This window comes from Patella vulgata, chromosome 3 (genome assembly GCF_932274485.2).
Source record: "Patella vulgata chromosome 3, xgPatVulg1.2, whole genome shotgun sequence".
Classification (NCBI taxonomy): domain Eukaryota; kingdom Metazoa; phylum Mollusca; class Gastropoda; family Patellidae; genus Patella; species Patella vulgata.
In genome coordinates this window covers 17,071,384-17,083,630 of record NC_065881.2, presented here as the reverse complement: position 1 = coordinate 17,083,630, position 12,247 = coordinate 17,071,384, and the positions used below count along the sequence as shown (strand labels likewise).

General features: G+C 31.6%; 1 protein-coding gene across 4 annotated transcripts in view; it reads right to left on the bottom strand.

Annotated features, from left to right (window-relative positions):
* The window catches only part of LOC126816800 (A disintegrin and metalloproteinase with thrombospondin motifs 16), a 104,950-nt gene that overhangs the window by 8,981 nt on the left and 83,722 nt on the right, over positions 1-12,247 (bottom strand). For 3 of the 4 annotated variants that reach the window (XM_050543516.2, XM_050543518.2, XM_050543517.2), the window contains exons 9-20: positions 11,193-11,330; positions 10,695-10,848; positions 9,647-9,742; positions 8,416-8,564; positions 7,436-7,499; positions 6,224-6,332; positions 5,473-5,603; positions 4,925-5,048; positions 4,069-4,313; positions 3,066-3,207; positions 1,787-1,913; positions 940-1,147 (exon numbers count right to left, since the gene is read on the bottom strand). In XM_050543516.2, coding sequence (XP_050399473.1) covers positions 940-1,147; positions 1,787-1,913; positions 3,066-3,207; positions 4,069-4,313; positions 4,925-5,048; positions 5,473-5,603; positions 6,224-6,332; positions 7,436-7,499; positions 8,416-8,564; positions 9,647-9,742; positions 10,695-10,848; positions 11,193-11,330 — 1,687 coding nt within the window. Of the gene's footprint in view, positions 1-939; positions 1,148-1,786; positions 1,914-3,065; positions 3,208-4,068; positions 4,314-4,924; positions 5,049-5,472; positions 5,604-6,223; positions 6,333-7,435; positions 7,500-8,415; positions 8,565-9,642; positions 9,743-10,694; positions 10,849-11,192; positions 11,331-12,247 lie in introns of those variants that run through there. The other variant, XM_050543520.2, reaches the window with a different exon arrangement.

The following is a 12,247-nucleotide window of genomic DNA, read 5'->3' as shown; positions in this document are numbered from 1 at the left end:
TTTCTTTAGGCCTGAAATGTTATCTAAATTATTAATTAGACATTAGTTAACTTATCCAGACCATAATCGACTTTGATGTCATCGCTAGCCTGTGATAATTACTAGATTATGATCCAATTTGCTGCTCAACTTTAATTCATGATTTAATCATGAAATGGATAATCAAGACTATGTTTTTTTATCGTACCGACTTTAGTAAAGATGATATCAAGACTAGGCCGAAATTTCAATCTCTTAATTCTTGGTTCATAGTGGATCGATTTGAATGAAATTTTCAGCAAATTGCCTTTACATTATCTAGTTTTTAACTATTATAGTGAGAACTGCCAGCCCTTTATCTAATCTCCCATAATGTATCTTTAATGTCCGCTTCCACTGAAGGTGATTATCCCAGACAAGTTGTCTTATTTTCATTTTTTTTATTATCTTAGCGCAAGCGCAGGCGGCTTTCCTGTGGGAGGAAACCGGATTACCGGAGTAAACCACCGAGTTTGAGAAGGCGTCCCTATCTCCAAGCCACTTACGCTCACACCAGGGATCGAAACCACAACTGCAAGCCAGAGGTGACTGGCCAGCTAGAGGTCGAAGTGCATCACTCTAGACCACTAGGCCATCCCAACCCCCCTCAAGATAACTGTAATACACAACCTTACCATTTACAAAAGTACATATTCACATATATTTATTAAAGATGTATTATGTAACAAAAATGAATATATTGAAAATCTAAGTCAAATTACTTTGTTTGTTTGAATGTTTGTCAAGAAATAGCGCAAGAAATACCATTGCTATGATAATAAACAAAATCTCAATTATCCATTTTAATGTTCAATTATTGTATTGGGTGGATGAATGAATAAAAATGTTATATCACATCTTACATTTAGCTCTTACATAATGCATCTTTAATCAGCAGACAGTGGAAAATATTTTATTTACCTTTGACCATTTGCCAACATGCCATACAGATGGACATCGCTGTGTACCACAGATTCTTCTCTTGGCTGGTTTTGGTAAATGTTTACAGTATTTCTTTCTTAATTTTCTATCTTTATTTGAGGTAATTTTTTGTTTGCAGGTTATTTTGCGTAACTGTTTTCCACCACCACAAGATTTGGTGCAAGACTGCCATTCTCCTGGTAACCACCTACAAGTATTCATCACAAAGTTTAGCTTAAAAAGTTGCCTTGCTATATCTGACTTTCAACTCCGGTCTCTGATCATCCTATGAAGGATTCAATCTGATTAAAACACAGACCCTATTTCGTTTCGTTTTTATAGTTCAAAATTTCGTTTTACTTGTCTTTACTACACTGGGATCTGGAAGAGTTGTTATCATTGACGTGTTCTGAATGGTGTGAGGTATTAGCCAATGAAATGGTCTGTTACGGCGAGCTGTAGGCGTGTTTTGCACGGAACTGTGTGTAATCCACTAGTAACATCAATGCTGATTGGTTAATCAAATGTCTGATGTCATAGGGTCAAAAGTCGCTCATATAAAAAAGTATTAAAAAAAACGAAATATAGATCTGTATTTTAATCAGAATGATGAAGGATTGTGGAATATAATATTGGGAAAATTGAATCTCTAAATGAAATGTATCCATAAATGTATCAATTTCATTCTGTTTTTACAAAGTTATGATGAATTGAAAATTTGTCAACATTGTTTTCCAAAAAAGCAAATGATGATCAGTCACTTTAACCATTTTATACTCAATGTCTAATTGATTCTTTTGCCACAGTTATTAAATATTTTGATCGAAAACTTTTTATACTAACTGACCTGGGAGGACACGGAGTTGTATTACAACGCTGGACTCCAACATCTGGTTTCTTTTCATTTTTACAGAAAGATGCGTCAACTTCCTGTTGTGAGTCACGATGACAAACAACACTTACTGTCTTCTTTCCTATATAACAAATATATATCACTGTATTATTAACAAACCATGTGCTTTTCTATATAACAAACCATAAATAAATATCACTGTACTACAGTATATTAACAAACCATGTGTCCTTCCTATATAACAAACCACAAATAAATATCACAGTATTATTAACAAACCATGTGTCCTTCCTATATAACAAACCACAAATAAATATCACTGTAATATTAACAAACCATGTGTCCTTCCTATATAACAAACCACAAATAAATATCACAGTATTATTAACAAACCATGTGTCCTTCTTATATAACAAACCATAAATAAATATCACTATATTATTAACAAACCATGTGCTTTCAACAAACCATAAATAAATATCAACGTACTATTAACAAACCATGTGCTTTCTAAGATAATAAATGACATGAAATGAGCTAATGAAGATGGACCTACACAATAGAGTGTGTTATGAAAAAATTTTTTTGCTATGGCCTGCTTTAATCTATGATTGTTGGGAGATATTAAATGTCACTCCCAATGGTATACACTGCATTCAAACCACTAGATGCTGTCTCTTGCCATTACTAACAAGAGGAACCCATGCTGGAAAATCCAGAGAAATTGTCTTGGCAAACACCAGGATAAAAATCCGGGCCTCCTCCATAGTGAGCCAGCGCAACATTCACCATGCGACTGTGGCTCCCCATTAATTTTGTTACCTACCTGCTTACTGGTAGATTCGCTCCCTCATTTACCCAAGCAATGTATAAAATGAAATAGGGTTCAACTTCAACCTCCTACTTTTCTGCATCAAAGGGGCTAGTGAAGGGCTAATGCAGTGTGATAATGCTAATGCAAATTTTGTCTGGACAGCAATTGTATTCCAACTGTCAATGTGTACACAGGACCTCAGGGTTATTTTTGTCCCATCCGAATGAATAGACACTGTCCTCCTTAATCATACATATATACACCTCTCTAGTAGACAACAATACACTTAACAAAGGTTTTTTTTTTTATCCCATCCGAATGAATAGACATTGTTCCTTTCCAGGCCCTCTGCCCTCCTTAACCATGCATACATACAACTTTCTAATAGACAACAATAAACGTTAATACAGTTAACGAAGGTAAACATTTATAAAAGAGTTTATTTGTGTATTTACGTACCTCCAGCACAAGGTTCACTACAAGGTGTAGAGGATACACTCCATTTATATGTAGCTGTAGGTATTGTCTGTTTTAATCTCATATCACGTTGTGGTATTGTATACTGATAACTAACACCTGGATTGTGATCCTGTACTAACATCTACAAATATATCAAAATACAGGTGTGATGTCAAGTGAAATAATAGTACAGTCACTTTGCATATAATACATTATTTATACAACATGGTGGAAAATATCATAGAACTTCTTGTGCATGATCATGTTTCAGTATTTTAATTTGTTATCAATATTTTATATAATATCTCACATTCGTACCTTGTAACCACACATAGATTGCATTCTTTCATATCAAATCATACTTTATTAAAACTTATCTTAAATCATACCTTTATTAACACTTATCTTAAATCATATCTCTACCATTAAAAGTTTCATATCAAATCATAAGGTACAGGTCGTATAAAAATACCCAGGGTTCAAATATTTTAAACTCATCTTAAATCATATTAAAACGTATCTTAAATCATATCTTTACTATTAAAATTGAAATAAATCATACTTTTACTATCAAAATTGATATTAAATCATACCTTTACTATTAAATTTATATCGAATAATACTTCTATTAAAATTTATATTAAATCATACCTTTACTATTAAATTTATATCAAATCATCCTCTCCTATTAAAATTTACATTAAATCATACCTTTACTATTAAATTTATATCAAATCATACCTCTCCTATTAAAAATTATATTAAATCATTTCTCATATTAAAATTTTAATTAAACCAAGCCTCTACTATTAAAACTTGTATTAAATCATACTTTTACTATAGAATTATATATGAAATTATGCCCCCACTATAAAAATTTATATTAAATCACACATCTACTATTAAAATCTATATCAGAACTCTACATTTAAAATTTATGTATTTATTTAAATTTATGCATTATATCAAAATCTTTACTATTAAAATTTGTATTACATCTTACCTCTACTATCAAATCTTCTTCTAATGGTCCTTCTGATACCAGAGTTTCAGGATCATTATATGGTCGGTCATATTCAAACAATGCTCCCCCTAACTTATATCTTCCCGGCCATGCTACTCTACGATCACCGTTTAAATAATATCTACCATATATATTTCTAATGGACAGATAGTTTGATGATATTTTATTTTCGTTGATGAGTATATGACGTGCACCTTTTGGTAGGACAACAATTGGGAAATAAGCTGAAAAATTATACATTAAATATTTTACTTTAATTAGTCACTACTTGTTACCATATAAAAATAAATAATAATGCCAAACAGAGAACAACTATTTTAATAAGCTCTACTTAATAATTCCAATTCACTCTGACCCCTTCCATAGACGTGAAGTATAATGTTTCTCAAGAGATACAAAAAATGTCTTCTTAATTACTAATGAATTAATGGAATGGAATGGAATAGGGTTCAATATCTTGTCAACATAATACTTCAAGCATTTTGAGTCTAACATATACTGTCATTTTTTTCTATGGTCACAAATGCATTGCTAGGGAGGAGAAATTAGCCCAGACAGTGGTGTTTCTGTCTATTCTTTATCTAATTCTAACTGTAAAGGGTTCTTTCGAGTACATGGGTGAACCTCTGCTTAACATCCCATCCAAATGACTCTGCAACATTTTTCTTGTCAGTTCTTCAGGTGTTACCCATGACATGTTGGAACCAGGCTGGATAAATCTGTAGGTTCTTCTCAACTCATGCCGAGTTTCAAGCCTCTGACATTTCAGTCAAGCGTCCAGTGCCCTGATCACTCAACTACTGCAGCACTCATGGAAACAAAGAGGTAAGCTTACTATTTAAAGTTGGTTGTTGAGTATATTGGCCGGAGACTAATTTACATGTTGAATTATTTCCCTTACATACACCACATCTATCCTTCTCAGCTGTTGAACCAATTTCATTATCACAACCTACCATCTGAAAATATTGATTTTAATCTAAATAAATGTCTACATTAAAGCTACTGGTCAGCATTTCAGTGATTTTAAATCCCTTGCAAACTACAATTTTCCTGAAAGTTGGATCATTCTAAAAATGGTGTTTTCCGGTATTTAGTGTGTATTCTGGTATTTAGTATTTTTCAGTGTTTTCCAGTATTCAGTATAACATGGTGTTTTCCGGTAGTTTTCCAGTGTTTTCTGGTTGTTTTCCGGTGTTTTTCGGTATATAGTATAGACGCATTCAACATCCTCTGCAGACGACATAAGTGTTGCTTAAAATCTTTGTGCCACAATGCTAACCTTGAGACAATTAAAATCATGTTAAATTCTCGCTTAACAACTGGTGAGATCATTGTGTGGTTTTTTTTTTTTGATAAAATGATTTAATAAACAAAGCCTACCTTACAAGCACCACTGATACAAATTTTATTATCTTTTTCACCACATGGTGTTCCATCAACAGCCGGATGTTTTATCGTAAAAACGTAATTAAATGTTTCAGCCATACAAAACAGTTTACATGGATCACCATCTGTAATATATATAACATGACATTGTAAACAATTTACATGGATCACCATATGTAATATATAACATGATATTGTAAAACAGTTTATATGAATCACCATCAGTAATATATATAACATGACATTGCAAACAATTTACATGGATCACCATCTGTAATAGACATAACATGATATTGTAAAACAGTTTACATGGATCACCATCTGTAATATGTAATATATAACATGATATTGTAAAACAGTTTACGTGGATCACCATCCGTAATATATAACTAACATTGTAAAAACAGTTTATATGGATCACCATTTGTAATATATAACTAACATTGTAAACAGTTTACATGGATTACCATCCGTAATATATAACTAAAAAAGTTTACATGGATCACCATTGACAGTTTATGGATATAAAGTTGGTTTTGCATATATACACACACTACGAATTCAAGCCATGTTATTTAGCCGACAAACATAATTAATGCTTTAGCAGTAAGATCACATTTCTCTTGTTATTTTCAGAGAACTGGGTTGAACATTATTTACATGTACCAAGAGTACAATCAAGTTAAACTAACTTAACTATCAACATGATTTTTAATCAAATTAAATTTTTCGTCTAAGATCTTACTGTTTAAAACTTTCTTGTGTGGTTTCCACCGTAACTGCCATCCACGGAACGGTTTCTTATTATACAACGAACACTGTTTAGCATGGAAATCTTCCTTTTTACTACATTTCTAAATAAATACAAGATACAAAACAAGGTACATTTTATTGAATAAACAATCACTGAGTTTATCACTTTCCAAAGTTTTGAATAGGATACTCTCATCTTTATCAAGCAAATGATACAAATATGTGAACAGTAGACAAATATATATATCACCCAATAATACATTCTACAGTAGATATCGCTTGTGTGATATATTTCATAATCTACTGCGACATCTCCTTAGGAGATATCACTTTACATGAATTTGATTGGTCAGTTGAAACGGGACTACTTTTTTTAATTTCAAAGAACAGTTTATTTCTTATAAAAAGTAACTTTTTTTTTTTAAAATGAACTATTGTTATTCAATTGACCTTGATGGAAACACTGGGCCAATATAAAGGACTTTGCAATGGTTGAATTGCTGTCAAAAAATGATGTATCACTACGCCGTAATGTTCAGTAAAAGTGAAATCTATAGCAAAGAATTATAATTATCTATTTGTGCATGTAAGAAGTGTTTGGGTGATAAATAAACTCTCCTACTCGTCTTTTTTGATATCAAAAAATATCAACACCCGTTGTGTTGATATTTTTTGATATCAAAAAAGACTGGTAGGAGATTCTCTATATATACAAAATACCTTATTGTTGTTGCAATGACTTCTTTGATAGGTATTTAGTGGTTGCAACAACAATAACATATTCTGTATATATTTGTCTACCATCCAAATATTATAATTAGAATAATAATAACAATAATAATAATAATATTTGTATCTCGTAACTATTCAATCCACTAGGGAATGCACTAGGCGCTAGAAAATGTTCTCACTTTGGAGTGTTAATGATAGTGACTAAATAACCAAGTTTTTACTTTGGATTTAAAAACTGACACAGATTGACATTGTGAATTGATAAAGATTAGAGTGTCCTATTCAAAACTTTGGAAAGTTTTCAGTTACTAATTAAATGCCTATTAAAGAAGTTATAAGGCCACACAAAAAAAAGTATCTGAGAAGCAGAATATTTTTAGAAAATAACGAAGTTATAACAGTTTGAACATGAGTTACTTATAAGGTATGTGATGTACTGAATCACTATTATTTAAAAAGATATAGGTCTTACCTGTGTATTACAGAGTTGAACTTCTTTACCTTTATCAGGACATGTTTTACCACCATACTGAGGTCTATCAAATATATTAAAATACAGATGTGATGTCATACTTTGATGTTGGCGTACCATTATTTCAAATAATGGTATGGGCAATGTGTCAAGCGTACATTATTTATACTAGTTGAAATATTAGACCCGTGTGACGTATTTCATTGAAATGCACATGCTGGATAGTGTCTGTATTTTAAGGTGTTTAATAGTCTCGTGCAAGACTTTGCGTAATATATAGATATAGCACTCATGCTAGCGCACTCGTGCAATATCAATATATTACTTAATGTCTCGCACATAAATATCAAAATATTACAAAACTATTATTTGTTTGATTACCTCCCTTATATCAATATGAACGCGATAGAAATGAAATGGGGTTTAACGTCCTACTGTTCTGAACCGATTGGCCTAATGAAGACAGGCATATGCCATGCAGTGTGCTATGAGGAAAATTTTGCCCAGACATTTGCACTACGGCCTCACATTTATTTCAATTTCCAACTGTCATGGGTTCTATCATGTGCATGCCAATGGGTACATGGGATCTTGATTATCCATCCTATCCTAAAAATATATTTTAGGCATAATAGGTAGCCACAGTTTAATGTTATTTTAGAAAGAGATTTTCCATGTAACAAGAGCCTGAATGTAAAAATGTGGAGATATTATAAATTTGTTTCCATGGAAACAGAAAAAAATAGAAAAAATGTCTAATAAGCAAAAGGCACAACCACTCTAATAGGTTGATTTGTGTACAAGGTTTCATAGATATTTTGAAGAGTTTATGAATATACTCTGAAAAGAAAAGATGGGGGGAAGAATGGAGTTCATTTCAATAACCCTCCTTTAAATTAGTTTGGTGGAGGATAATGAACATGATTTATTCAGTTATTCTGTATACTAATATCGTAAAGAAGAATATTGAGAATTCTTACAGTGGATTATTACACTCTCTATCTCTGGTCATGACACCCTGATCACATGGTCTTGTACACGCTGTCCAGTTTGTCCATTCTGACCAACCTCCATTAACAGCTATTGGTCCTTCTTTACCATATTTAACACAACTGCCTTCACGACACCACTAAAATATAATATATACATTCTTTATTAAACATAATACAACTACGTTCACGACATCACTAAAATATAATATACATTCCTTACTAAACACAACACAACTACGTTCATGACATCACTAAAATACAATATATACATTCTTTACTAAACATAACACAACTGCCTTCACAACACTACTATAATATAATATATACATTCTTTATTAAACATAACACAACTACTTTCACGACATCATTAAAATATAATATATACATTCTTTACTAAACATAACACAACTACGTTCACGACACCACTATAATATAATATATACATTCTTTATTAAACATAACACAACTACGTTCACGACACCACTATAATATAATTTAGAATACAGATGTGACGTCACCTTTGATGTTGGCATACCATTATGTCAAATAATCGTACGGGCAACTTGCCAATCGTACATTATTTATACTAGTGAAATATTGGACTCGTGTGACGTATTTCACTGTAAAAGCACGTGCGAGCGTCTGTATTTTAAGATGTTTAATGGTCTCGAGCTTAAGACATTGAATAATATATTGAAAGAACAGCTTTGGACTACGTCCTTCATGTTGTTTCAATATATTACGCAATGTCTTAAGCTCGAGACTATTAAACAATACATATAACATTCTTTACTATTATATATCTCTTTTATTTCGATATAATAGCTTTTGATGAAGACATTTGGGAAAATGGAACATTCACTGGTTTCAAGACAATGTTGAAAACTTAACAAATTTTTGTACTTATTTCAAATCTAAATATTTGTATGAGAACACTGTGAAACTTTTGTAAAACACTTAGAAATGACTTTTGGACATAATGTGGCACTATATAGAAGACAAACATATTGGTTATTTACTAGTACTTATATCTAAATACTACTGGAAAATATACCATTGTTTTTTAAAAACATTCAAACATCTCTGAATTTACAAACATTGAGAGTACATTTTCTAAAATCAAAAATATTTTAATAAATAATAATAAATAAATTTTTTTTTAGAGAAAATAAAAAGTAAGAAAAGAAAAACATTAAGGCTTTGAATTTTGCCTACCTACCATACCCGAACCGCATGATGTTCCTTCTGCTGCTGGTAAAAACTTAGTTTCACATCTTTTATTACCTCGAAAACACCATAATGCTTTACAAATATCCTGAATAAAAAGATAATATGGTTTTACCGTTGAAACACCATAAGGCTTTACAAATATCCTAAATAAAAATATAATTTTTTATTACCATGGAAACACCATAATGATTAACAAACATGCTAAATAAAAATATAATATAATATTTCCATGGAAACACCATAATGATTTACAAACATGCTATGAACACCTGGTTCCCACTTCTCAGGGGTAATGTTCTAGGGCTGAGGTCCACCCATCTACACATAAGCGTCCACATAAAAGAAATACTGACAGCTCAAATATCGAAGAAAAGGAAGCACCCACATGTCTACCCGGCAACATTTACATCCAAGATCTGTCCAGAAGATCATAGAACACAAAGGGGGTTTGGATGGCTGAATGGTTAGCGCGTGGTGCGCGTTTTATCATAAGGTCTGTCATTGAGTCAAGTGGCATGGTTTCGATTCCCCAGTTGTACGTGACAAGGAGTAAGGTTGCCTGTCCAACCTTGTCGGTTTTCTCATGGTTCTCCAGTTTCCTCACTGCTAAACACTTCTACGCGCAAGTGAATTATCAAAATAAAATTGAACCATATGATAGTCCTTAAATGACCTAGTTTGTGTCGAGTGGACGTTAAACCCCATTTCTCTATCTCTCATAGAACAAAAATTAGCATATATCCTCTCAAATTAACAAATGTATTGTCTTGATGAGACATTAAACTCTATTCCATACCAAATTAAAGATACATTATGGGAGATTAGATAAAGAGCTGACAGTTCTCACTATAATAGATAAAAACTAGATAATGTAAAGGGAATTTGCTGAAAATTTCAGTCAAATTGATCCACTCTGAACTGAGATTTTAGCGATTGAATTTTCGGCCTAGCCTCGATCATCATTACTAAAGTCGGTAAACACTCATTTGATTGTAGACCAATTAATTGTATATATAAAACATTTTATTTATATTCACCTTCCCAAAATCATAAGTACACAAGCGTGCTCTGTTACCAAACTGCCATTTACACTGTGTATCAGCATTATATAATTCACCAGGTAACTTATCAGGAAATTTTAACTCGGCCACATGTTTTGGTTTATCTTGTAAACAATCAGCTTGTGGTGTACTAAAATATAAACATCCAATATAAAAATATAAACACCCGATATAAAAACAAAATATAAACATCCGATATAAAAACAAAATATAAACATCCGTTAAAAACAAAATATAAACATCTAATATCAAAACAAAGTAGAAACAAAATTAAAAAATCTGATATAAACACAAAATATAGGTTGCCATTGCTAACAAATGTGTCAAGTAAAAGAAAATTTGTGTTTATTAACTTAAAATAGTGTGAAAATTGTTTTATACATACAATTTCCAGGTTTAGTAGCTTATGGCAAGTTCACATATTGAAACTGAATTTTGTTGGATTTTAATATTAATATAATCTTCTAAACTTACTTCAAAAATCTCATTAAATAAGCTTTACTGCAAACTGACCAACTAAATTTACCATCTTTACCCATCAACGTTGGTGACATAATAGATCCTGCCGATTGCTGGCAATAATTACTCTCACCATCATGGAACATACCAATACTGAAAACAAATGAAATAGGATTTAACATCTTATTTTTCTGTACCTACGATCAGCTAATGAAGATTGACATACATGATGCAGCGACATAACATGCTGCTGATGGTATGAACAATATGTTTATTTTTCATACCATGCAAACAACTAGACACTTTTCTTTGCCATGCCTGTAACACTGACAAGGGGAAACTAGACTGGAAAATCTTGGCCAATCCCAGGATCAAGATAAGGCCCTGAGTTTAAAAAAACATTCTCAGACACTCAGACTAAAGTTAAGAAATTTTCTCAACTTTCAATCACTGTTTATGAGAAATATCTTTGATTCAGAAACACAAAACTTTGCACATAGTTTCTTATTGATATATTTTGATATCAAAAAAGACTTGTAGGAGATTCTCTATATAGTTTAGTTAAAATAAGGCGAACAAGTTTTAGTAAATCTTTAACTTAAGTCTAAGAATGCTTTGTGAACTCGGGGCCCGATCTCCCAGTTAGTGAATGAGAGCCAAACTGATAAAGATTTCAAATGATACAGTAGTCATATGTGCACAGACCAGATGGAGATTAATGGGAGGTAACTCTTTAATCATGGATAGTTTGGGTTAATATCTTACTATTTTACATACACGAAGATATAAAATAAAATAATCAATAAAAACAATAATTTTGACCATATTTTTACCTTTATACTGATAAGTTAAATATATTATACACTGAATAGCTAATATATTATATAAGGAGCACAGGTTTTAACAGAATACCAATCATTATGAAGACTAATGGGAGATAACTCATTTCATAAATTCGGTTTTCATGGATAGCTTTAACTATGAAATGATTTTTTTTAAATGAACTAGAAATACACAGGAGACAATATTATGGAATCCAATTAATTTTTATTATTCAGCAACATTTTGAA